The sequence below is a fragment of the Equus quagga genome, chromosome 20 (assembly GCF_021613505.1).
Source record: "Equus quagga isolate Etosha38 chromosome 20, UCLA_HA_Equagga_1.0, whole genome shotgun sequence".
NCBI lineage: Eukaryota > Metazoa > Chordata > Mammalia > Perissodactyla > Equidae > Equus > Equus quagga.
The window spans coordinates 4,480,379-4,504,571 of record NC_060286.1 but is presented as its reverse complement, the minus strand read 5'-3'; the positions used below and the strand labels follow the sequence as shown (position 1 = coordinate 4,504,571).

Genomic DNA, 24,193 nt, shown 5'->3' with positions numbered 1-24,193 from the left:
GCTGGCTCCCGGATTAAAGGCTGCCTTGTCCACCCACTCAGCCCTCAGCGCTCTTCATAGAAATGACTGTGTAATTGGCTGTTTCCCTCCTGGACCATAAGAAAATGAGGGCAGGCATCATCCTTCTTGTCTTCCTTGTACTTAGCAGAGGGCTAGGTACATAGAAGACATCAATAACTTGTTAACTAATGGGTTATCACAGAATTAGGTCAATAGCCACAGGTCTTTTGGTTCCGAAAGAATTGGTTTTTGGACTCTGATTAATTATAAGCCTGCCTTATTGATGCTTTGTCAAATCCATCAATCAAGAAACTCACCAAGGCCATTTGGAAGGGAATGTATTCCAGAAGCGCCTACCAGGAGGGAATTTGTAAGCAGAGGGTTTTGACAGTCAGTAGAGAATATTTATCAAGATTTTCAGGGCAATAGTGATGTTGCAAGAGGGTGGTAGTGATGCTGCAAAGTACCTAGGGATCTTAGTCCCCTTTATATGCGCCTGTCTGTGGGTAGATACCTTAGTTCAAACCAGAAGGAAATGAGGACTTTGGGGGCAGAAGAGACAAAGACTCACCTGGAAGAAAGTCAACATGAAGGCTTAATGAGAAGCAAACGGGACGCTTCAAAGAAGCAAGCTCAAGTTGTGAAAATCCAGAATTAGAAAGTAAGTTAGAACCAGTTACTTCTTTTAACAAGAAGATATTATTTCAAGCATAAACATTCTCACTGCACCTGAAATATGATTTGAAAATACCATTACATTATTTGTGTTTTAGGAATAATATATATGGTATGATAAAAAGCAAAATAGTTGTATAGTCTTAATGCCAGCATCTTACCAACCAGGAGAAGGGGGTGTGTATCCAGGCATATAATTTCCAGAACTGCATTTTCTGCTGTAGGAGGAGCTGAGCTATAAATTTACACCAGACCAGGAGGGCACTTTTAGTTGTATTTTCTTTGTACAGCACAGCATTTTCTTAACTATTTTGCTTCAATTTATTGAGCTGATCTCTTTGGGAATGTTCTAAAGTGGATCCTAAATTTCTTTGGGTTTTCCTGGGTTAAAGTGAGTATTTCAGAACCATCAGAACAGGCCTTTTCACCATGTGGCCAATGACATTCCATTTGCTGTTGGTGTCAGAGGGACAGGAGTGACATGAGGGAGAAGTGAGGTTGGTGCATCTTAGAGACGCTCCCTTTCCAGCTTCCCCTGGGAATCAGCCAGCTCTCTTCCAGGGGAAAACTTGTCCCCAGCTGTTCAGCAAAGGTCACGGTCAGCTATACCTCCTTGAGAATGTCTGCCTTGGGTTCTTACAGGGAAGCTGGCAAGAATTCCAGAAAATCTCCCTAAGTGCTTTCAGTGGGCCCTTCTCTCAGAGACTGTCACCCATAGAGACAGCTGCAATACAAACAGAAGTAGTGAGTGAAGGCATGGAGAGAAAGGGGAAAGGACAGGTGAGGAGGGAGCTGGGGGTGGGCACATGGGAAGGCCCTGGAGAGTCGGGATCAGACAGGGCTCTCGACTGGAAGCCTCAGAACTCCGTTATGACCAATTGGTTAGCAAAAGGGAGATGTACGAGGTGGACTTGGGAGAAAAGACTGGCAGGACCTTGGGAAATGTGCACGAACGAGAGGCCTTCAGAGCCAGGACAATCTGCCAGGACGTTTGTGTCACTATCACCGCCGGACACCTGATCCAAAGCCTGCTGCCTCTGCTCGAGGCACTTCAGCCCTTCTGGCTTCCCGGAGCTCCCACCTTTTGGAGAGGCGGGTCTGATCGGCGGCCACAGAGGCTCGGGCTCGCCTGCGCCTGCTGCCAGGGGCAGGGAGAGTTATTTGGTTTCCCGCAGCTTCCACTGTGGGCCATGGGGCACTTTCCCACAAAATGTAATAGGGGGAGCTCCCCCTGAATGGGAAGGGAACGGGGTGCTGGGCAGTTAAAAATAGGACAGAGGGCCAAGGTGTGCACATTAAAAACACTCAGGGAGTTGTTAACTGAGCTTGGAGATTTTAAAAATTATTTGTTCTTTTGCAATGAAAAATGCTTTGTATTATCTGGGAAATTATTTAAGACCAAAAAACTTTTAAAGGCAATTTTGTGGTATTTCTGCTGATTCATATCTAGGATCAGCCAAATAGATTCAAAATTCTTTCTTAGGTACCTTAGGAATACTTAAAAATCCATTTCAGATTTCTGTGAATGTTCAGCCAAAATCAAGATTAACCCATAATCTCATTCTACAGATGACAAGAGGTGTAAGGAGTAACAAGGCTGGATAGTCAGAGACTGCGGATGGGCAAGATAAGAGGCAGCTGGAATTAGGAAAACGACTTCAGACCTAACAAAACATGCCTGTGACTAGGGCCCAAGCTGTGGGAAGGGGGCCGCCCTCCAGCAGCACTGAGGAAATAAAGACTTGGGGCTGGAGGGAGACAGGGCCAGAAGTGATCTAAACAAGCAGGTGTTGAGGTCGATATTTGATTTAGGGGAAGGCAGCCAGAAGAAAGGCATCTTGACCCCAACCTCTTCCTTAGAATATAAATCTAGAACATGTGCCTGACAAATATAAGGGTTGCCTAAGCAAGAATGGAGCTCCTCTGGCATACACAGGCCCAGGGTAAGGGGTGCTGTGTTTGCCTTGCACAGGGGTGAGTTCACGACCCGAAAGAACAACTATGACCAGTTTACATGCATGAGATACTATCAGTATTGATGTTCTTTATACTCTTACCATGTGAATTCCTGGATCTTAGCGGGAGAAAAAGGGTCCTTCTGCAAGACACGTTTCTAAACAAACACGTTTTTGTTTGAACAACTCCTGAGTAGGAGCCCTCCTTCCAGGTTCTCTGGGTTCTGTGCATCCTGCCCTCTCCTGCCAGTTTTGCCTTCACGAGTTCCCGCTTCCACACCATCGTCCCTCTTCACAAAGCCTCCTCTGCTCTCGATACCTAAAAGGGCAAGATCCCCATTGGCCATTGTTGGAAGCTGCTCCAGGCTCTCTTCCTATCCAAACCCTGCCTTGCTCTGGGATCTGCTGGAATCCATCGTGCTGTACTAAGCATTTTCTAATGGTCCAGGCTGAAAGGAATCTCATCACTGTCTGAACAATAATTGTCCTTATTTTCTGTACTGCTGACCTGCTTCCCCTTCATATTCTTAGGTATTCTTGTGAATAAATATCCTCTTATCTTCCCAACAAGACTGTTAGCTTCTTGAATACAGACAGAGCTCCACCGCACTGGTTAGCTGAAATGGGAGGGCAGCGAAGAACACTGGAAAGAACAGGGGCTTTGGAACTTGGCGTGCCTGGCTTTTAAACTTGGGCTATTGGAGACTCACTTTCCTTGCCTGTAAAATGGGGATAGTAAAATCCACCCCATGGTATTGTTGCGATGTCTGAAGATCATATATGTAAAGCTCTTGGCACGTGGTAGGTATTAAATACATGTGAGATGTTATTTTTACGTTGTAAATATAGAGAGCAGCGATATACTTTTTAGTTTCAAAGTCAGTTATAAATAGAGAAATTAAGTCATATTCCAGATAGAATGAATTAATACTGTTTTAGGGACAAGATGTGTACAGCAGAAGTATAACAATTACTAGTCCTTTCTTCCAAGTACAGATTTTAAGTAAATAAAAATGAATTAGCTTTTAAAAGGTTTTTTAACAAGTCACTTTAATATGCATGTATAAATACTCAAATATTTCAGATTTACATCTTGAAAATCTAGCTTTTAGGTAATGGGCATTTGATTATCATTTGCAATAAGATAATTAGCAAGTCTTAAAAAAATTTTTTTAATATGAAACATGTAAGTCATACCAAAAATATGGATAATAATATAACCAACAGCCAGGTCATTTTAAAAGATGTTTCTCTGTGAAATCATAGTGTTCAGAGCTACAGAGAGTGGATAATACTTGGTAAGTAAAACGGTACTATGCTGGGGGTCTCACTCTTTAGAGAATAAGGGGGTACAGTCTGAAATGGAAAGTTCGCATATTGCTTGTGCATTAACCGTGCAACAGGCTGACCTCTTTCAATAATTCTAGGGCTAAATGTTTACCTAAGAAGAGAGTAACTCTTTGGCAAATCCCTTGTGGACTTCTATGAAAACTCAACCAATACTGACGACAATAAATATTCCATTACTACAGGGAATATTTGCTGCCATTGTAATTCAATGAAATATGAGTTTAAAAATAAGCTTAGATCCAGTTTTCACATAATCTTTTGTTGATTATTGATATCTTATCTCTTTTTATAAGAAAAAATGTCAAAGTGCATTAGCATTGGAATGGCTTCCAACCAATTCCAAGCCAAAATTCAGAATTATATGTCTATCTTAGATGCTTCTTCAGTGATTATAACATGTTCACAGGAAAGAACGTGGTTATTTAAAAGAAACACACATAAAAAGTTAGTTTAAAATAGTCAGAGGTGGGTTTATGCTTAAAATATGATTTGCAAGAGATTAGTTGGAAGAATCGTCAATGGGGAGTCCCAACAGGATATCAAAGGAAGGGAGTATTTTCAGGATCCCCCTGCTGGAAGCCTACCTTAATGAAAAGTCATAACTCAAATCAGGCAACCTTCTCCTTCCAGATTTTTCTAATCACTCCTTCCCTTCTCCCTTCCAGAGTAGTGAGAGCTGTTGTATACTTGGATACTGCCCTAGCCCCTGCGGTTTCTCATGCACAGCAGTTCTCACATGTTCACTTGCATTGGGACCACCTGAAAGGCTCCTTAAACCACAAGTTACCTGCACTGCAGAGTTTCTGATTCAATAGATCTGAGGTGGTTGCTGAGAATTTGCCTTTCTAGCAAGCTCCTAGGTGATGATGGGGCCAGGCGCTTAGAGAGCCACTGCCCTATAGCTCTATACCTTGACCATCTTTTTATTAATTATCCTAATTTGAGTTTGCTATCTCTTCCTTCTGGAACCTTGACTAATATAAATGGCTATAAAAAATTAGTTGAAAACAGATGAAGTTTGTTTTATAGTTGAACATAATTTGCAGGTGCTTGTTTGAAACATCTTTAAATCAAAGAAGAGAAAACTGTAGGAATTCAGGAAATCATTTTGTCCGATCCTTAAATTTCAGAGCAGAAAGAATGTAGTCAAAGAGAGGTCAAGTGATTTACCAGAGATGACACAGCCGATTGGTGTCCTGCCTTTCAGGGAAGTCTTTCCAGAATACTCTGCTGCCTCTTGTCATACAGCAACTCCCACGGACCTGCCTCCCCACCCCAACAATCCATCCCCTGGATTGTGTAGTTGCCCTTTGGATTTCCATGATCTCTGCTTGTAGGTTTGGGCACCAGAGCTACACGTGGTGTCTCAGGTAAGCATGCACCATAGTTTGGGGCAAGTCGGGAAAAGATCTCTAGCTCAGTTTTCAACATAGTGCTGGGTAGAACCAAATGTTTCATTGGCCTTCTGTGCTCACAGGAGATAAGAGTCAATGGCAGGGCCCTTGTCTGATATGTGAGAGTCTGGTCTATCTATTACTCACTCACACGGAAACTTACCTGACACTTTGCTTCTCCCCATCTACTTTCCAAAGATCTTTTTCTAGTTAATCTTTCTCGACCTGGTTTCTCAGGTTGTTATCTGAGAACCCCACAGTCTACACTCCATCTGTTTAGGCCATCACTTCCTCAGCAGCTGTAGCTCTTCTTTGCCCTTTTTCCTCTGAAGTTTTAAGTGGACACCCAAGGGACTCTGTGCCCAGCTCCGTCCACCCTTTCCTGGGAGCTGCAGCCTGTTGCAATGTTTTCTAGTCGCAGAAATTGGACCAGGAGTTGGTATAAGACGCAAATTCCATCCTCAAGATCTTTGACTCTGGGCAACTCGATTTCTCCCAGGAATCTACAGCTGTGAGATCGGACACTTGGGAACTCTGAACAATCGAATTTTCTGCAGAGAAAGGCAAGCGGCAGCCAAGCGAGGAGAAATGAAGCTAGCACCCAGAAGAGAGAGATGGGGAGACTGTTCGACTCCACCACACCCAGGGGTCCAGTTATTGCTGAGGTTTAGGGACATTCCTGGCTGTCCTGTCCCTTGTTTGTTAAAAACTCCCCATTTTTGCTTAAACTAATTCAGTGTGGATTTCTATTATATGAAGTCAAACAGTCTAACTGATAAAGTATCACTAATGGTCATTTTTGTTTACCTGCTCATTATTAGTTATAATAGTCTGCATTTACTGGGTACCTTCTTCGGGCCATTTAATCTGCACAACACTCCTCAGAGGTGGGTATAACAGGAGAGAAAACTCAAGCTGAGAGAGATTACGTGGCCATTTTCTGGCTCAGTATCATAAAGCTATCTACATGCCTGGGCCCAGATTCCTACCTGGTCTCCCCAGATTTAAACAGTCTGAGTTCTTCACCACTTCCTTCTGTCTGGATCTCTGATTGACCAAAGTTCCTTTTCAAGTAACAGGCAAAGGTAAAAGAACGGGATTTTCAATGCTCTTTTGTACTCAGAATCCAACTCTTACAGCTGATCATCTTTCTAAGCCTCACAGTGTGTACTCTGCACCTCTGAGTATTTGCTCCCATGGTTTCTTCTGACTCTATTGCCTGTTCCACAGCCTAAAACTCTACCTGGCAAAGTCCCGCTCATCCTTCAAAGCCAACTTTGCTGTAACCTCCCATAGAGCCTTCCCTGCTCCAGGCTGAATGGATCACTCCCTCCCTTTCTTCTTGCTCTCCAGTTCACATTCAATTATGGTTAATTGGCTACACGTCTCATGCTATTACTATGTTGAGAGCTCCGTGCAGGCACGGACTGTGTATTCTTCATTTGTCTAACTCCTGCTCCTGACTCAATACCTGCCCTGGAATAGGGGCTCAATGTCTACTTGTTGAGTTAAATTGATCTGGGGAGCTTGCAGAGCCTAACCAGTGCAGATGAAGGAATTGTATTCGTGTGCCGGGACAAATATGAAAAAGGGCACAAGATGGTCCTACTGCTATGGTTCAGGTGAGACGTCTTTACAAAAGAGAGGGGGGACCATCTGATGTGACTAATGAGAGACTTCCAACCCATCACACCTAATACAGTTTACTCTCAATACCTATTAAAGTCTGAACACTGTTCACTAACTGAATTTGCAATGCCCAGGCACTCGCTGTGGCATATATAATAGAAAATAGATATGATTTATTTATGATCCTTGACTGCATCCCAGGCAACACTCTGAATATTTATTTTTGTCGGGGCTGGCTTTTTATTCATTGAGTGGCATAAGACCATATAGGATGGGACGCTGTCTTTATTTCCAGGCTTGGAGATGGCTGTTTCATGGCCAAGCCCTGAACACGCCTCTGGGCCTGGCTCTGAAGTTTAAAGTTTGCCTTTTCAGGACAATGATTAAAATGTCTCCAGTCGCTGAACTACTCTTGGGTCTCTTCCACAGATCAGCCAGTGGGAGGCAGGTGGCAGCAGGCAATGGATGTTAAGCTAAATTGCATAAAGTACAGGAGGTGCAGGAGGCAGGACATAATACCCCAGCAAAAATGAGGAAGCAAGAAAAATCATTCGTTTGGCTTACAAATCCAATGCTTGCTAGTGACATACAATTTACCAACATTTTAGGTAACTATGGCCAATGTTATATCTCAACGTACTACCCAACCTATTTCAGACTTCCTCCTTTCCACCTACAATTACCAAATGATCACAAAATGAAATCTAATATTAACCTAAGAAAACATGAGAAGGCACACCATGTAAAAATAAATTATAAAAGATACTTGGAAGACAAATTTAAAATAACTCTCGGAGTATTTGAGTGTCAGCCCCTCTTGAAGAGCATGAATAAATGAGAGTTCACTGAATTTTAGAAAGCGTCCTTTTATTGAATTTGAAATATTCAAATAGAAACATAGTTATGAAAGTTACAGGAAGCATTTTGAATACATAAAATAATCTTATGTATTTTTGACACTTTTATAATAACAATATTAACATAGCATTAATTTAAGCATAGTAATTGGTATGTAGTGCTTCTGTTGATTTTTTAGTAGCTGTGCACTTTATATTTTTTATCCAAGATTAAATAATAAATTTTAATTGGTCAACTTGAGACACTTAATAATGGATGGTACAGCTAACTACACTTTTATATACCTCTACTTATTTTTCCCAAGATTGAGGGAAAAAAAAAGAAAGAAAAAAAACCAAGATGCACTTTCGTCCTAGATGAAGAGGCTGAGTTGTGGAACTGACACTTGCTTCTCAGTTACACTGCTATTCTACTTTGTTCTTGTTAGAGGTGATGGTTCAGGAACTGCAGCTTTCTTTTTGGGGGCACCACTGCTTTTTGAGGTTCTGATCTGAGTGGTTAAGTGATTACTCACATTGTACAAAACATGATGTATTCGAAGCCAAATTAAAGCCAAGACGCCACTGCTATTTCAAGAGGTGGCTCTTCATTGGACACTTTCTACCTCCTCTCTACCATCTCGGAAGCACCACACCAAGACATAGCCTCCATGTCCCAGAAGGAATGATAGCTTCTGTTCTCTACCTCGTATCAGTGAGAATAAGGAAACTCACAACTTACAAGGAAGAACAAACACAAACACCCCAGAAAGTGGTCAGAGCAATACAGCTATCTTGGAGCTGATGCCCAGCAGTGTCCAAGTTTATTCTGGTATTCTACATCTAATCATCCCAACTGATCTTCATCCAAGTCAACAGGTATTGTCTGAGGTCAAATAGAACATTTTATCTGGTACTTAGAGATTATTTTAAAGAAGAGTAAGAAGACAGATACAGAATAATTATGGATATAGGTATACACAAGGATTGACATACACATGCACATTTCCTAGCTCTGACAACTGAGATGACCTAGATTCAGGGGAACCCCAATAACAATGAGCACACTCACAGCCAGATGTTGGTTTCTAAACACCATTCTCCAATAAAAGGAAATAGGAATCCTTGGAGAAATGACTGATTCTAGGATTGGGGCAGGGAAAATGAAAGATAAGCCTGGAGCATTTTGTAATGCCAGAAAGTAAGGAAGAGTTCAAAAAACAAAAGAATGGGGACATGTCAAAGGAACTCAGAAGCCAATCTGAAAGGACTCCCAACAGCCAAAGCTGGAGTAATTTGAGCAAAAGAATAAACAATCCAGTTTTGATCATAAGCCAAAGTATGAAATAAATACACATGGGTCCATACTGATATAAATAAATGATTGAGTGGATAAAGGAAAGGAAAGACAAATCTTCTTCTCAGAAGAATTCCAAATAATATACGTAGACCTTCCCCCCACCAGAAGAGAAAGCTTAACTTCCCCATCCCTCACCCCAGACTGTGGGCTGGACTTAGTGACTTGCTTCCAAAGAACAGAGTGGAAAGGGGGAAAAGACAGTGGAGCATCCTGGTGAGCACTCCCTAGGCCCTGTGACCAGGGTTCACATCGTCACTGATAAATCATATTGGTAGCAGATTGTGATACGGACACTTCACCTTTGTGATACTCTTCCCCAAAATGCATAATCCAAATATAACCAGGAGACACACCATCTGACAAACCCCAATGGAGGGACAGTCTACAAAATAGTTCAACAGCACTTCTCAAAACTGTCAGCGTCATGAAAAACCAGGAAAGACTGAAAACCTGTCACAGACACTAGACGGCTAAGGAGACATAATGACTAAATGTGTTGTGGTGTCCTGGATGGGATCCTGGAATGGAAATAGGGCATTCATGATAAAAGTAGTCAAATCCAAATGAAATTCGGAGTGTGGATAATAGTAATGTGCCAGTGTTAATCTCTTAATTTTGACCTTAACTGTCAAGGTGTATTTAAATGTACCAGGGTTATGTAAGATGTTAACATTACAGAAACTGGATGAAGGGTATATGAGAACTCTAACTATCTTTGCAACTTTTCCATAAATGTACAATTATTCCAAATTAAAAGTGTATTTAAAAAGAGAGACAAAGTGAGTTTGTGTGTGTGTGTGTGTGTCTGTGTAGAAAGTCCCTGACATCAGGTGGGGAGAGTCAAAGCATTCATATGAGAGAAAGTTAAGTATTGAGGCAGCTGGTGCATGACTGCTGTCAAAATGAGCTCAGATGTACAAAGTACAGATGCACGTGATCAAACAGCACACACTGCACGGACCAATCAGGACCTGATCTTAGCGTTCAAGGATTTGAGTAGATCCTATGTTCCAGGTAGAGAAACTGCCCAGTCAAAGGCTTAAAAGCCATCAGTACCGAGAGTAAGGTGTCAGAACACAGCCAGAACTAATTTGAGGTCCCAGTACCAAATGAAAATATAGGGCCCCTTATTCAAAAAGCAGAAAAATGGCTTTTTCCTTTCTTATTTTCTCTCTCTCTCTCTTCCTTCTTCTCTTCCTCCTTCTTTCTTTCTTTCTCTCTTTTTCCACCCCCATGCTGTAGTGTTTTTTATTTGCTATTTAAAGTCTGCTCCCTTGGACATGGGGATACTTGCTGGATAAATGTAGACCCCCACAGACACTGGGGGCCTCACCCTGAGACCCCAACCTTCCGCACACCAGTGCCTAGGCCCCTATAAGTTTGCTAGGCAGAGACAAGGCCGTGAGCAGCTGAAAACCCACCCCGGGAGGCGGGGAGACAACAGGAAGCAAGACCATTCCCAAGCTGAGGCTCCAGGCCACCTGTGTGCGCTCCATTATCCCATCAGAATTCACTTACAAAACACAAATTGAAAGATAAACATATTCCAAATTTCCAGATGATGACTGTGCATAATCAATCCCCAGGTGTGTGTGCCTGGCGGGGTAGGGGGACTTCTGAGCACAGCACCGTGTGTGACTGCCCTGGTCGCAGGCCCTGGAGCCAACCCTGGGTTGGGGGTTCACGGAAGGTTAATCAGGATAGGAAGGGACTTAGCCTGTGGAGGATCCTGAAGGCTGGCTTTTGGTCTATAACAGTGGATAGAGGCCAGAGGTGACTGAGGAGATATAAAAAAGTTGGATTTTAGTCATCAATCTAATGGAAAAGTGTATAGTGGATTTGATAGGTGACGTTGCTGGCAGCTTTACCAGCCAGAAATTCAACAGCCAGCCTTAGGAAGAAAAGGGAGGAAGCAAGCATAACAAAACATTCTGCTTTCCTTGAGGCAAACTATTGAACTGTGTTGACAGTTCTAATTCAGAACAGATTTATCAACCCAAACACCATCTTCTGATGTTCATTTCTAGTTAATGACTTTATCTAAAAAGACCCTTTATCTTAGGAACACAGACCTGGTAGCATTTTCTTCTTAGGAACCCCTTTTATGAGATTAGAAATGAGCTCAATGGATGTTCCATCAGGACCGTGATGTTGCCACTATACATTTCACTGCCAAATCTGTTTCCGATTTTTCCTACAGGCAGTTCTCACACGGGTGTGAACTCTTTCTTCTCAGGTACCTCCAGATCATCAGCTACTCGGTGTAAACCAGGAGCCAACTGCCCCAGTTCACACAGTGGCATCAGTAGACAACTGTCACCTCTGTCTGTCACTGAAGATTCTTCTGCTCCTATTCTTGAACTTCAGAATCGCGGATCCTCTGGAGTTTGTGGACACAGAGTGGAGAGGCAGAACAGATCAGGTATGCTGGTGACCTCCTTTTAATTAGTAGTATGTCCAGGTAACCTTCCAACCAGCCATGAAAGATTTCGCCACTGGCACAGAAAGCAGAGATGCTGCGTGGACTCTTAGGAGTGGGCGTGGGGAAGGTTTATCAAGTGGGAGGAGCAGGAAGAAGGGAAATGTGCAGATTCAAGCTAGTAGTGCTGTTCAGTGTAGCAGAGAAACCGAATACCCAAACCTGTCTTTGAAGAGCTCAACACATGGTTAAACAGTGACGTCTAAGGAAGCTTGTAAAGTAACTAGTTTTCTCATCTTCAAGATGTCAAGGGGCCGGCCGAGTGGCACAGCGGTTAAGTTCACATGTTCTGCTTCTTGGGGCGGTGGCCCAGGGTTCACTGGTTTGGATCCTGGGTGCGGACATGGCGCCGCTTGGCAAAAGCCATGCTGTGGTGGGCATCCCAAGTATAAAGTAGAGGAAGATGGGCATGGATGTTAGCTCAGGGCCAGTCTTCCTCAGCAAAAAGAGGAGGATTGGCAACAGTTAGCTCAGAGCTAATCTTCCTCAAAAAAAAAAAAAATGTCAAAAGCCAGCATCTTTTGCCTCAACACTGGGATTCAGTAAGAGCACACACTGTGCCCATTCTGAGAAGAATAAAAGTACCAGTAAAATCACAGACTCTGCTCTTATCCTCATCAGGGCTGCCAGCCCTGGGAGTCCTTCTAGTTTTCCCACTTTTACATCTCCTTCAGGACCCTTCACTTGCCTCCCTGGTCAGCGTTTACTGATCAGTCGAGACCTTTAGCCTTTTCCTCATATCCACCTGACCACTCATCAGCTCCTGAGTTACTTGGGTTACTGGAATTACTAGACAAATCTTGTAACTATATCCATGAGTTTCCCAGCAAATTTATAATTTTCAAATGAAGCTGGGTCCACTGGGCTGCTGCCCAATACTGTTACTTTTTGGTAGTGGAGATCTATTGCCTTCCCCAGAGAATGCTCTCAAGCCCCGAGTCCATACTCACTTCTCATCGTATGACCGCACTTGTACTTCCCGAAAAGAGCAAAACAATCGTGTGCCAGCAGATGCTTCCCTCTCTGCCTCAGTCCTCTCTGGTCTTTTGTTTGCCCGTTACCATCATTGCAGGACTGCCTTTGACTTGTGTGTTTTCTACCGTTCCAATGTTAACTCTTTTCCTGTATCCATGATCACTGCCTCTCCATCTCTTCACCTGCATGTCCAATCTCTCCTTCTCCATTTGTTCCTTCAGCTTGACCAGCAACATATTAAAATCTCTTGCGTCCTTAAAAACAACTATAACAACAGCAAAACAACAAAATACTCCATCCAAAATAAATGGGTAGTAAAAAAAAAAACAAACCCCAATACTTTGAGAAAAATGGATTAAAAACAGAAGAGAAATGGCAATTCAGGGGACACCGTGAGGGATGGGGGGCAAACAAGGGTATAGAGGAGATATGAAAGCTTCTTCTAGGGGCCTACTGATTACTAATTCAAGAAGAGGTTTTTTATATGAGAAAAGATATTTTTCAAAAAAGTGACAATATTTTAAAATGGTATCTCAGCAATTATGGGCGCCGAGGCTAAAACGGTTTTAAAAAAAAGTAAAGAAAATTATATCTTAAATCTTAAGGAAGTTTTAATTGGCTTTAATAAGTTGCAGTAATATTCCTATTATCCCAGTTATCTGCGGAACAGAATGTTCCAGTTAATTGAATATGCTGGTTAATAAAGACTTGCCTTATCTATCATATGTAGATTACAAATTTCAAAGACTATACTATTAAAGATCACATGGGGCATAATTTACTCTTTCTGTGATGATTTGGAGGCACTTGGGGATATTCCAGGGCACCACAGAGAAAAGAGAAAAGGAGAATAATCTCAAAAGCGGATCACCATGCTTCATGAATGTTATAGTGCTTAACCTCAGAACGAATCCTGTGAGATGCATATTATCACTGTTTGACAGAGAAAGGAGCAAAGACTGGGATCAAACCTGTGCTCAGGGCCATAGACTGGCAGGGCTAGGACTTACACCCGGGGTTCCAAATCCCTGTGGCCTCTACCATCAGTTTGTATGACTCCAATCACGGTTCATAGACATGGATGGAACTTCTGGTAAATCAGTTTTAACGACATATACAAAACTGTAAATCTAAGCAGGACTATAGAAAATCATGTTAAAAATGGTCAGAAAAATAAAAGACCTCTGGAGACCCAGTTGTTCTACGGTATCTCTGGGTGGTAAAACGAAAGAATTGGCAACAATGAAGTCTAGTCATCAGGGGAAGAATGGGTCACTAATATGGAGGGGTGTAGGGGATTTTGGTGTCATCAAAGGTACTGCCCATGGTTTGATGGTGGGTCAGAAGCAGTCTTCAAAGAAGGTGACGATGCAGGCAGGTGTCCCCTTAAAGGGATCCTTAGAATCTCTGTAGAGTTGTCTCTCCTCTATGAGACAGTCCCTGAGAATAACGTGGTCCGAAGTGTAGTAGGGTCCGCCTTTCTCCTAAGAGTACACTTTTCTCTGAACCCTCATGGAAGACTGCCATTACCGCCAGGAAACAGAACTTTTTCTCCAAACCACTCCTGAAAGTTCCAGCACTTGAACGGAGATCCCAAGCCTGAAACCTAGACAGAATGAAATTTAGAATAAAAACTTTAGGCCCTGGGTTCAACCTTGGACAACTGTAGCACAAGCCTTAGTTTTTGCATCTGTAAAATAGGAATGATAATACCTACTTAACTGGGTAAGTTTGTGTTCCCTTCCCAGCCTCCCAATTTATTCTACCCACTCATCCATTTGAGCTTTTTACTTCTACTCACTGTGTAGCCACATGGTCATAGAGGGAATGTGCAGAACAGTTATCAAGAGCAGATATTGTCTGTGCACAATCGAGGGAGCTGGCTAACTCCTACTTCCAGACTCATCTCAGTGTCACTGCGTCATGGAAATTTCTCCTGATCATTTCCCGCCCCACCCCTTAACAAGTGCTTCTCCTCTGCCTCCACAGGGCCTTGTATCTGCCATAGTTGGCCCTTACCACATTGTGTTAGATGTGTGTTCTGGCTTTCCACTGGGCTATGAGCTCAAATCTTTCATCTTTGAACCCCTGCCACCTAACTAGCTCTTGGTAATCTCCATGGAATTTTGTTGAATAAGCAAATAACAGAATATCAGTTTTCATCTTCTGGAGGCCTAGGCCCTGAGAATTCAGCGCTGTTTATAAGACTTGGAGGTCATGGGGTAATTGCTGTGTTCATCCTTACTTGGTTTATATTCCCCAATGAAGAATTCACTTTCAAGCCTTGGTACCCACTGTCCCCAAATAATTACATCAGGAAGCCTTAGCTGGGAGAAAGTCTTTACCCCAGTGGGGCAGTTGCACCTGGCCCATTAAGCAGTAGGAACACGTTCAGAAGAGAGCCAGCAGGTTCTGGAAAGGTAAAGTGAGAAACCCATCCATGACCACTTGCAATCTGTGCGCTGCACCACTTTCTTAACCCCCACGATAAATCTTGTGCTTAAGGGAGGTACCTGGAGACACAAGAGAATCTTGCAGACAATTCTGCCTCCCTTCCCCTAGGATTCTCCCATTTGGGATCTCAGCATGGGGACTCAGGGTGACCTCTGCTAAAATTTAACTTCCTGATAGATACATAAATTCATTGTGTTGAACTTGTTTTCTCTATCAGGGAGAAGGCCTTTGTGATTGTCACTTTCAGAGAGCTTTGACTATTTTAGTGTGAAAAAAATGCTGCTAATTTTTCTCAGTAAATATAAAAATACAAAGCAGAACTCAGTGTGCTCTCTGAAATACGTTAGATAGTAATTTGTTCTGAGGTGGGAGACGACTTTGTGTAGTTAGGACTTGCTCTGTTCTTGGGTCATGTTGCTTTTCAATTTAATAGTCATCTTTGCTGTAAAGAAAAAAAACAACTCAGTGGAATATAACAAGTACTTATTTTTCACTCACTTTTTATGTCAGAAGATACAGGGCTGCTTTGGCTGGATTCTGCTCATTCTCCCACGTAGACCAAAAAGACAGCTCTTTTTGGGATTTTCCATTCCACTGATAGAGAAGAAGAGCAAGAGAGCTGGTGGGACCTTATGATGCCTCTCAAAGGTTCAACTGGGAGGTGGGACACCTCACATCTGCTCATGTTTGATTAGGCAAAACAGGTCATGCTGCCAAGGCCAAAGTCTTGGAGATGAAATGTGTGATGCTTTTACAAGGAAGTGGGTAGGGTACACTGGAGAACAGCATAGCATCCACCAGGTTCATGAGCGTAGTCATGGCCTGGTTGGAGGTCCAGACACCTACTATACCTTATAGAGCAGAGATTCCAGAGAGAAAATGAGCCAGAGTTATCAGTCTCTTCAAATGATGGTAGAAAAGAAAAACACTGATGGTTCTACTGTCTGCCTCTTTGATTGCTGTTTTATAACCTGATTTCCAGACATTTGTATTCCTTTCCTGATTTCAGGGGATGATGGAACACAGACTCATCCTGAGAACAGCAGCCAAGAAAACAGAATCAAGGCTCGCTGCCGGTCCTGCACGTCTGCGGTTTTGAAGGCTGTCTGGGGACTCTTGATCATCTTGTCAGTGTCATCATCTTGGGTTGGAACCACACAGATTGTAAAAATTACTTATAAGAACTTCTACTGCCCATTTTTCATGACTTGGTTTTCAACAAACTGGAACATTATGTTTTTCCCAGTCTATTATTCTGGTCATCTGGCCACTGCTCAAGAAAAGCAATCTCCAATGAAAAAATTCAGGTAAGTTTCATGTTAACTGGCCAATAGGAGATGTTTTAAAATAATTTCATGCAAATATCCACAATTTCGTCTCTTTGGAATGTGAGCTGAGTCTACTTGAGTAGTGGGGACAGGAGGATCTAAGGTCAGTAATGAACACGTGAAGGCTAAGAAATAGAATCAGTTCCACCCTAGAAAAAAGAAAATTTGAGTGTCTTCAACATGCCAGGCATTGTGCTGGTGCTTTTGTATCTTATCTTATTTAATCATCATTGGTGGTAACATCTACCTCTTAATGTGGTGTTTTTTTATCCCCATTTTAACAAAAGAGGAAATGGATTTAGAAAGGTTAAATGACTTATCCAAGGCCACACACTTATAGATAATGGAACCCAGATTTAAATTCAGATCTATTTGTCTCTGAAAGTCATATTGTAAAAGAATACCCCAGATTAATTGTTACAAAAACATTTTCTCAGTATTCTGGGTACTGAGGTGCCTAAGCAGATGAAATGACCTCGTTTCATGCAAAGGGAAGTTTGACCCTGGGATGGTTTAAAAGATGCCATTCTTTGCTGGCTAGGAGCACGTGGGGCCACGTCTGTTGGTCTGCCACCTGTGAATTTGGTATTGCCATGGTTCTAGTGGTCGCTCTGTGCTCCGTGCTTCTTCAGCCCCGTCATGGGGAGCTCAGGAAGCCAGCAGGCCGAAATCATCCAGACCTGCACAGGACTCAAGGAAGGCAGAAGCAGCATTTGGGTCAAAGCACCTTTGCTAATGGACAGCTTCTTGAAAAGGAAAAACCCAGAGCTAAGGAACAACTTCCAGAACAATCACTCTGATCACTGAGAAAAAACAGTGGTCAGCACCTCAGAGGGTGGCGGGGTGAGTAACAGTTCTCCACCAGCTTATTGCTCCTCAGCAGAATGACAGTAAATTTGTCTTGCAGGAGCCAAAGTGACCTTTCTTTCTCGCTCCTGTACCTAATGAAAAGAAGGAACGACTATTAGAATTGGTGCAGTATAAGATTGCTCTTAAGCACTTGAACTGTGAAGGGTGTATCTCCAACTTCCATTTTCTATCACTGTTTGGAAGCGCCCAGGAATATTAGAGTCATGCTGTGAGCTGATTTGGCATGTGCGCCCGTAAAAATTCAATCATAATTAAAGAAACAAAAACCAATTTAAAAATAATAAATGTTTTCTGGTTTAGAGGAAAGAAAAAAGCCTTATACCTTTTTGTAATTACTGAAGATACTTTGTACTTCCCATCAAAATAGGCATGATCTTGGGGCATAAGGGCTTTTTGAAAAGATTTTTATTAAGATTATGATAGTTTACAACCTTGTGAAATTTCACTTGTACATTATTGTCAGTCATGTTGTAGGTGCACCACTTCACCCTTTGTGCCCTCCCCCAACCCCCCTTTTCTCCTGGTAACCACCAATCAGTTCTCTTTGTCTGTATGTTTAACTTCCACCTATGAGTGGAGTCATACAGAGTTCCTCTTTCTCTGCCTGGCTTATTTCACTTAACATAATTCCCTCAAGGTCTATCCATGTTGTTTATCCAGGTCCCATCCAATGGGACGATTTTATCCTTTTTTATGGCTGAGTTGTATTCCATTGTATATATATACCATATCTTCTTTATCCAATCATCAGTTGATGGGCACTTAGGTTGCTTCCACGTCTTGGCTGTTGTAAATAATGCTGCGATGAAGATAGGGGTGCATGGGACTTTTGGAATTGCTGACTTCAAGTTCTTTGGATAGATACCCACTAGTGGGATGGCCATATGGTATTTCTATTTTTAATTTTTTGAGAAATCTCCATACTGTTTTCCATAGTGGCTGCACCAGTTTGCATTCCCACCAACAGTGTGTGAAGGTTCCTTTTTCTCCACAACCTCTCCAACATTTGTCACTTTTTGTTTTGGTTATTTTTGCCATTCTAACAGGTGTAAGGTGATATCTTAGTGTAGTTTTGATTTGCATTTCCCTGATGGTTAGTGATGATGAGCATCTTTTCATGTGTCTGTTGGCCATCCGTATATCTTCTTTGGAGAAATGTCTGTTCATGTCCCCTGCCCATTTTTTGATTGGGTTGTTTGATTTTTTGTTGTTGAGCTGTGTGAGTTCTTTATATATTATGGAGATTAACCCTTTGTTGGATATATAACTTGTAAATATTTTTTCCCAACTAGTGGGTCGTTCTTTTGTTTCAATCCTGTTTTTCCTTGCCTTGAAGAAGCTCTTTAGTCTGATGAAGTCCCATTTGTTTATTCTTTCTATTGTTTCCCTCATCTGAGGAGTTATGGTGTCCAAAAAGATCCTTTTGATACTGATGTCAAAGAGTGTACTGCCTATATTTTCTTCAAGAAGCCTTATGGTTTCAGGTCTAATCTTTAGGTCTTTGATCCATTTTGAGTTTATTTTTGTGAACAATGAAAAAGAATGGTTAATTTTCATTCTTTTACATGTGGCGTCCAGTTTTCCCAGCACCATTTGTTGAAGAGACTTTCTTTTCTCCAGTGTATGCCCTCAGCTCCTTTGTTGAAGATAAGCTGTCCATAGATGTGTGATTTTATTTCTGGGCTTTCAATTCTGTTCCATTGATCTATGCACCTGTTTTTGTACCAGTACCATGCTGTTTTGATTACTGTAGCTTTGTAGTATGCTTTGAAGTCAGGGATCGTGATGCCTGCAGGTTTGTTCTTTTTTCTTAGGATTGCTTTAGCAATTTGGGGTCTTTTGTTGCCCCATATGAATTTTAGGGTTCTTTGTTCTATTTCTGTAAAGAATGTCATTGGGATTCTGATTGGGATAGCTTTGAATCTGTAGATTGCTTTAGGTAGAACGGACATTTTAACTATGTTTATTCTTCCAATCCACGTGCATGGAATGTCTTTCCATCTCTTTATGTCGTCATCAAGGTCTTTCAGGAAAGTCTTGTAGTTTTGTTGTATAGGTCTTTCACTTCCTTGGTTAAATTTACCCCAAGATATTTTATTCTTTTTGTTGCTATTGTGAATGGGATTGAGTTCTTGAGTTCTTTTTCTGTTAGTTCATTGTTAGTGTATAGAAATGCTGCTGATTTATGTATGTTGATTTTATACCCTGCAACTTTGCTGTAGCTGTTATTTCTAATAGTTTTCCTATGGATTCTTTGGAGTTTTCCATCTATAAGATCATGTTGTCTGCAAACAGTGAGAGTTTCACTTCTTCATTGCCTATTTGGATTCCTTTTCTTTCTTTTTCCTGCCTAATTGCTCTGGCCAAAACCTCCAGTATTACTTTGAATAAGAGTGGTGAGAGTGGACACCCTTGTCTTGTTCCTCTTCTCAGAGGAATGGCTTTCAGTTTTTGCCCATTGAGTATGATGTTGGCTGTGGGTTTGTCATATATGGCCATTATTATGTTGAGGTACTTTCCTTTTGTACCTGTTTTATTGAGAGTTTTTTTTATCATAAATGGATGTTGGATCTTGAATGCTTTCTCTGCATCTATTGAGATGATGATGTGGTTTTTGTTTCTCATTTTGTTAATGTAGTGTATCACGTTGATTGACTTGCAGATGTTGAACCATCCCTGTGTCCCTGGTGTAAATCCCACTTGATCATGGTGTATAATCTTTTTAATGTATTTCTGTATTTGGTTTGCCAAAATTTTTTTGAGGATTTTTGCATCTATGTTCATTAGTGATATTGGCCTATAGTTTTCCTTCTTTGTGTTGTCCTTGTCAGGTTTGGGGATCAGGGTGATGTTGGCTTCATAGAATGTTAGGGAGTGCTCCATCTTCCTCAATTTTCCAGAATAGTTTGAGAAGGATAAGTATTAAATCTTCTTTGAATGTTTGGTAGAATTCTCCAGAGAAGCCGTCTGGTCTTGGACTTTTATTTTTGGGGAGGTTTTTGATTACTGTTTCAATTTCTTTATTTGTGATTCACCTATTCAGATTCTCTATTTCTTCCTGCTTCAGTTTTGGGAGGTTGTAAGAGTCTAAGAATTTATCCATTTCTTCTAGGTTATCCAATTTGTTGGCATATAGTTTTTCATAGTATTCTCTTATGATCTTTTGTATTTATGTGGTATCCGTTGTGATTTCCCCTCTCTCATTTCTGATTTTATTTATTTGAGTCTTCTCTCTTTTTTTCTTAGTGAGTCTGGCTAAGGGTTTGTCAGTTTTGTTTATTTTTTCAAAGAACCAACTCTTTGTTTCATTGATCCTTTCTACTGTCTTTTTTGTTTCAATTTCATTTATTTCTGCTCTAATTTTTATTATTTCCCTCATTCTACTGACTTTGGGCTTTGTTCTTCTTTTTCTAATTCTGTTAGTCATCGTTTGAGATTGCTTATCTGAGATTTTTCTTGTTTATTGAGGTGAGCCTGTATTGCAATGAATTTCCCTCTTAGGACCATTTTTGCTGCGTCCCAAATGAGTTGGTATTGGGTGTTTTCATTTTCATTTGTCTCTAGATAACATTTGATTTCTTCTTTAATTTCTTCAGTAATGCGTTGTTTGTTCAGTAGCATGTTGTTTAGTCTCCACATTTTTGCCCCTTTCCCAGCTTGATTCTTGTAGTTGATTTCTAGTTTCATAGCATTATGATCAGAAAAGATGCTTGCTATTATTTCAACCCTCTTGAATTTGTTGAGGCTTGCTTTGTTTCCCAATATATGGTCTATCCTTGAAAATGTTCCATGCACACTTGAGAAGAATGTGTAACCTGCTGTTTGTGGATGGAGTGTTCTATATATATCTATTAAGTCCATCTGGTCTAATTTTTCATTTAATTCTATAATTTCCTTGTTGACTTTCTGTCTGGATGATCTATCCATTGGTGTTAATTGGGTGTTGAGGTCCCTTACTATTATTGTATCGTTGTTGATGTCTCCTCTTAGTTTTGTTAATAGTTGCTTTACATATTTTGGTGCTCCTGTGTTGGGTACATATATATTTTGGTGCTCCTGTGTTGGGTACGTATATATTTATAAGTGTTATGTCTTCTTGGTGGAGTGTCCCTTTTATCATTATAAACTGCTGCTCTTTGTCTCTCTTTATCTGTTTTGCTTTGAAGTCTACTTTGTCTGACATAAGTATGGCAACACCTGCTTTCTTATGTTCATTATTAGCTTGGAGTATCATCTTCCATCCCTTCACTCTGAGTCTGTATTTGTCTTTGGGGCTGAGGTGTGTTTCCTGGAGGCGGCATATTGTTGGGTCTTGTTCTTTAATCCATCCTGCCACTCTGTGTTTTTTGATTGGAGGGTTCAATCCATTTACATTTAGAGTGATTATTGAAATGTGGGGGGCCTAATGCTGCCATTTTATTGCTTGTTTTCTGGTTCTCTTGTATTTCCTTTGTTTCTCGTCCCATGATATTTGGACTACCAATGCAGGTAGGTAGATTTCTATATTGGCTTTCTTCTTATTTGTAGTTTGTGTCTTTATTCTTGTTATTTGTTTAGTGGTTACCATGTGGTTTGTATAAAACACCTCATAGGTGAGATAGTCCATTTTCTGATAGCCTCTTATTTCCTTAGATTAAGCTGTTCCATCCCTTGCCTCTTCCCCTTCTAGGTTGTTATTGTCAGATTTTTTTTCTTCCTTCTTGTGTTGTGAGTTTGTCGTTAAAATGACAAGATTATATTTATTCTTGGTGTTTCCCTTCCTTTTATCTTTAATGTTATACTTAGCCTTTGCCAACCTATTCTGATGGAGAGCTGCAACTTTCTGATTTTGTCTTTCTATTTATATCCTTAGCTCTGGGTTTTGTAACCGCTTTCCTTTTTGTTTTTGATTTTTCAAGTATGAGGGTCTTCCTGAGCATTTCTTGTAGGGGAGGTCTTGTGGCAATGATCTCCCTTAACTTTTGTTTATCTGGGAAAGTTTTTGCTTCTCCATCATATTCGAAGGATATTTTCACTGGATAGAGTATTCTTGGCTGCAGGTTTTTGTCCTTCAGAGTTTTGAATATATCATTCTACTCTCTTCTAGCCTGTAAGGTATCTGCTGAGAAATTTGCTGACAGCCTTATGGGGGTTCCTTTGTAGGTTGTTTTCTTCTGTCTTGCTGCCCTTAGTATTTTCCCTCTGTCATTTACTTTTGCAAGCTTCACTACTATATGCCTTGGGGTTGGTCTTCTTACATTGATAAAGTTTGGAGATCTACTAGCTTCTGTCACATGGAGTTCCATCTCTCTCCCCAGGTTTGGGAAGTTCTCAGCCATTATTTCTTTGAACAGACTTTCTGCCCCCTTATCCTTCTCTTCTCCTTCTTGGATACCTATAATCCGTATGTTGCATTTCCTAATTGAGTCGGATATTTCTCGGAGAGTTTCTTCATATCTTTTTAGTCTTAGTTCTCTCTCCTCCTCTATCTGCAGCATTTCTGTATTCCTATCCTCCAAATTGCTAATTCTGTCTTCCATATTATCGACCCTACTGTTCAGAGAGTCCAGATTTTTCTTAATCTCCTCCATTGTGTTCTTCATCTCCAATATTTCTGATTGGTTCTTCTTTATAGTATCAAGCTCTTTTGTGACATATCTCCTGAACTGATTGAGTTGTCTGTCTGTATTCTCTTTTAACTCATTGAGTTTTTTAATGATGGCTATTTTAAATTCATTGTCATTTAGGTTATAGATTTCAGTGTCTTTGGGATTGTTTTCTGGGTACTTGTCATTTTCCTTCTGTTCTGGAGATTTAATATATTTTTTCATACTGCTTGATGGTGTGGATTTGTGCCTCTGCATAGAGATAGAATTTAGTTCCTGCTTCCTCTTGCTTCTACTGGAGTTCGTGGGGGTGGGGGGCAGCAGCTGTGTAATCTGCACCAACCAGGATCCCTGTCAGCTCTTGCTGACCAGACCTGGGCCCCTCCTCGTGGTCACAGTGGCCCTGTGGGGTCTCTCATCAGCTGTGGGGACAATCACAAGTGGGCCTCAGGTTGCTGGTGTCTACTGTCACAGACCACCTAGATGTGCTCCCTCCTTAGGGTCTGCAGCAGTGCTATGGGCTTTCACAGCGGCTGGGAGCAGGTTCACCTAGACTTGCAGCTCTGTCATTGTCAGGGCCTGCAGGATCCCACTTGTCTGCTACGGGTGACAGCAGAGCTATAGGTATCTACTGCAGTCTGTGGTTAGCTCACCCAGCTGTGCCACTTCTGCCTCAGGACCTTCCAGCCTTGTGATTGCCAGGTGGAGCCTCTCCACTAACACTGCACAGAGGCTTTTCCTGTGACTGCTGTGGGACTGTGGATTTCCCCCTGGACCACAGACCAGGCTTGCTGGGGCTCCAACTTTCCACTCTCCACTCACACGGACTCACTGGGTCTCCCTTGCCCGCTCTGGGCCACAGCAGGAGTTTGTGAGTCAGAGGTGGCTGGCGGGTTGCTGCACTGCCCGGGATCGTCCCGCCCTGGGGCCTCCCAGCATTCTGAGTGCTGGCCAGGGCCTCTCCGCTAATGTGGAGTAGAGGCTTTCCCTGTGGCTGCTGTGGGACCGTGGATTTTCCCACTGGGCTAAGGGGCAATCGTGGGGGGCTTAGGTAGGGCTGTAGTCACCTGTTTCCAACCGTGACTCCGCCGATGCACACACATGCCCACCCTTGGTGCTGTGGCGATGCTATGAGTGTGTCTGCTGGTAGAAAGTTGCTTGCAGGTACTAGGCTGTCCAGGGGTCGGAGAGTTTTCACCTATCTCCACCTCCTCCTGGGGGGAAGTCCGTCCACCTTCCGATGTATAGCAGCACAGGTCTCTCAGGTGTCCTGAGATGCTGTGTGGATAGCCTTTGTTGACTG

The 24,193-nt window shown here is 41.8% G+C and overlaps 1 protein-coding gene across 1 annotated transcript in view; it reads left to right on the top strand.

Annotated features, from left to right (window-relative positions):
* The window catches only part of SLC35F4 (solute carrier family 35 member F4), a 231,977-nt gene that overhangs the window by 184,330 nt on the left and 23,454 nt on the right, over positions 1–24,193 (top strand). The window contains exons 2-3 of the mRNA XM_046647761.1: positions 11,436–11,621; positions 16,117–16,414. Coding sequence (XP_046503717.1) covers positions 11,436–11,621; positions 16,117–16,414 — 484 coding nt within the window. The remainder of the gene's footprint in view (positions 1–11,435; positions 11,622–16,116; positions 16,415–24,193) is intronic.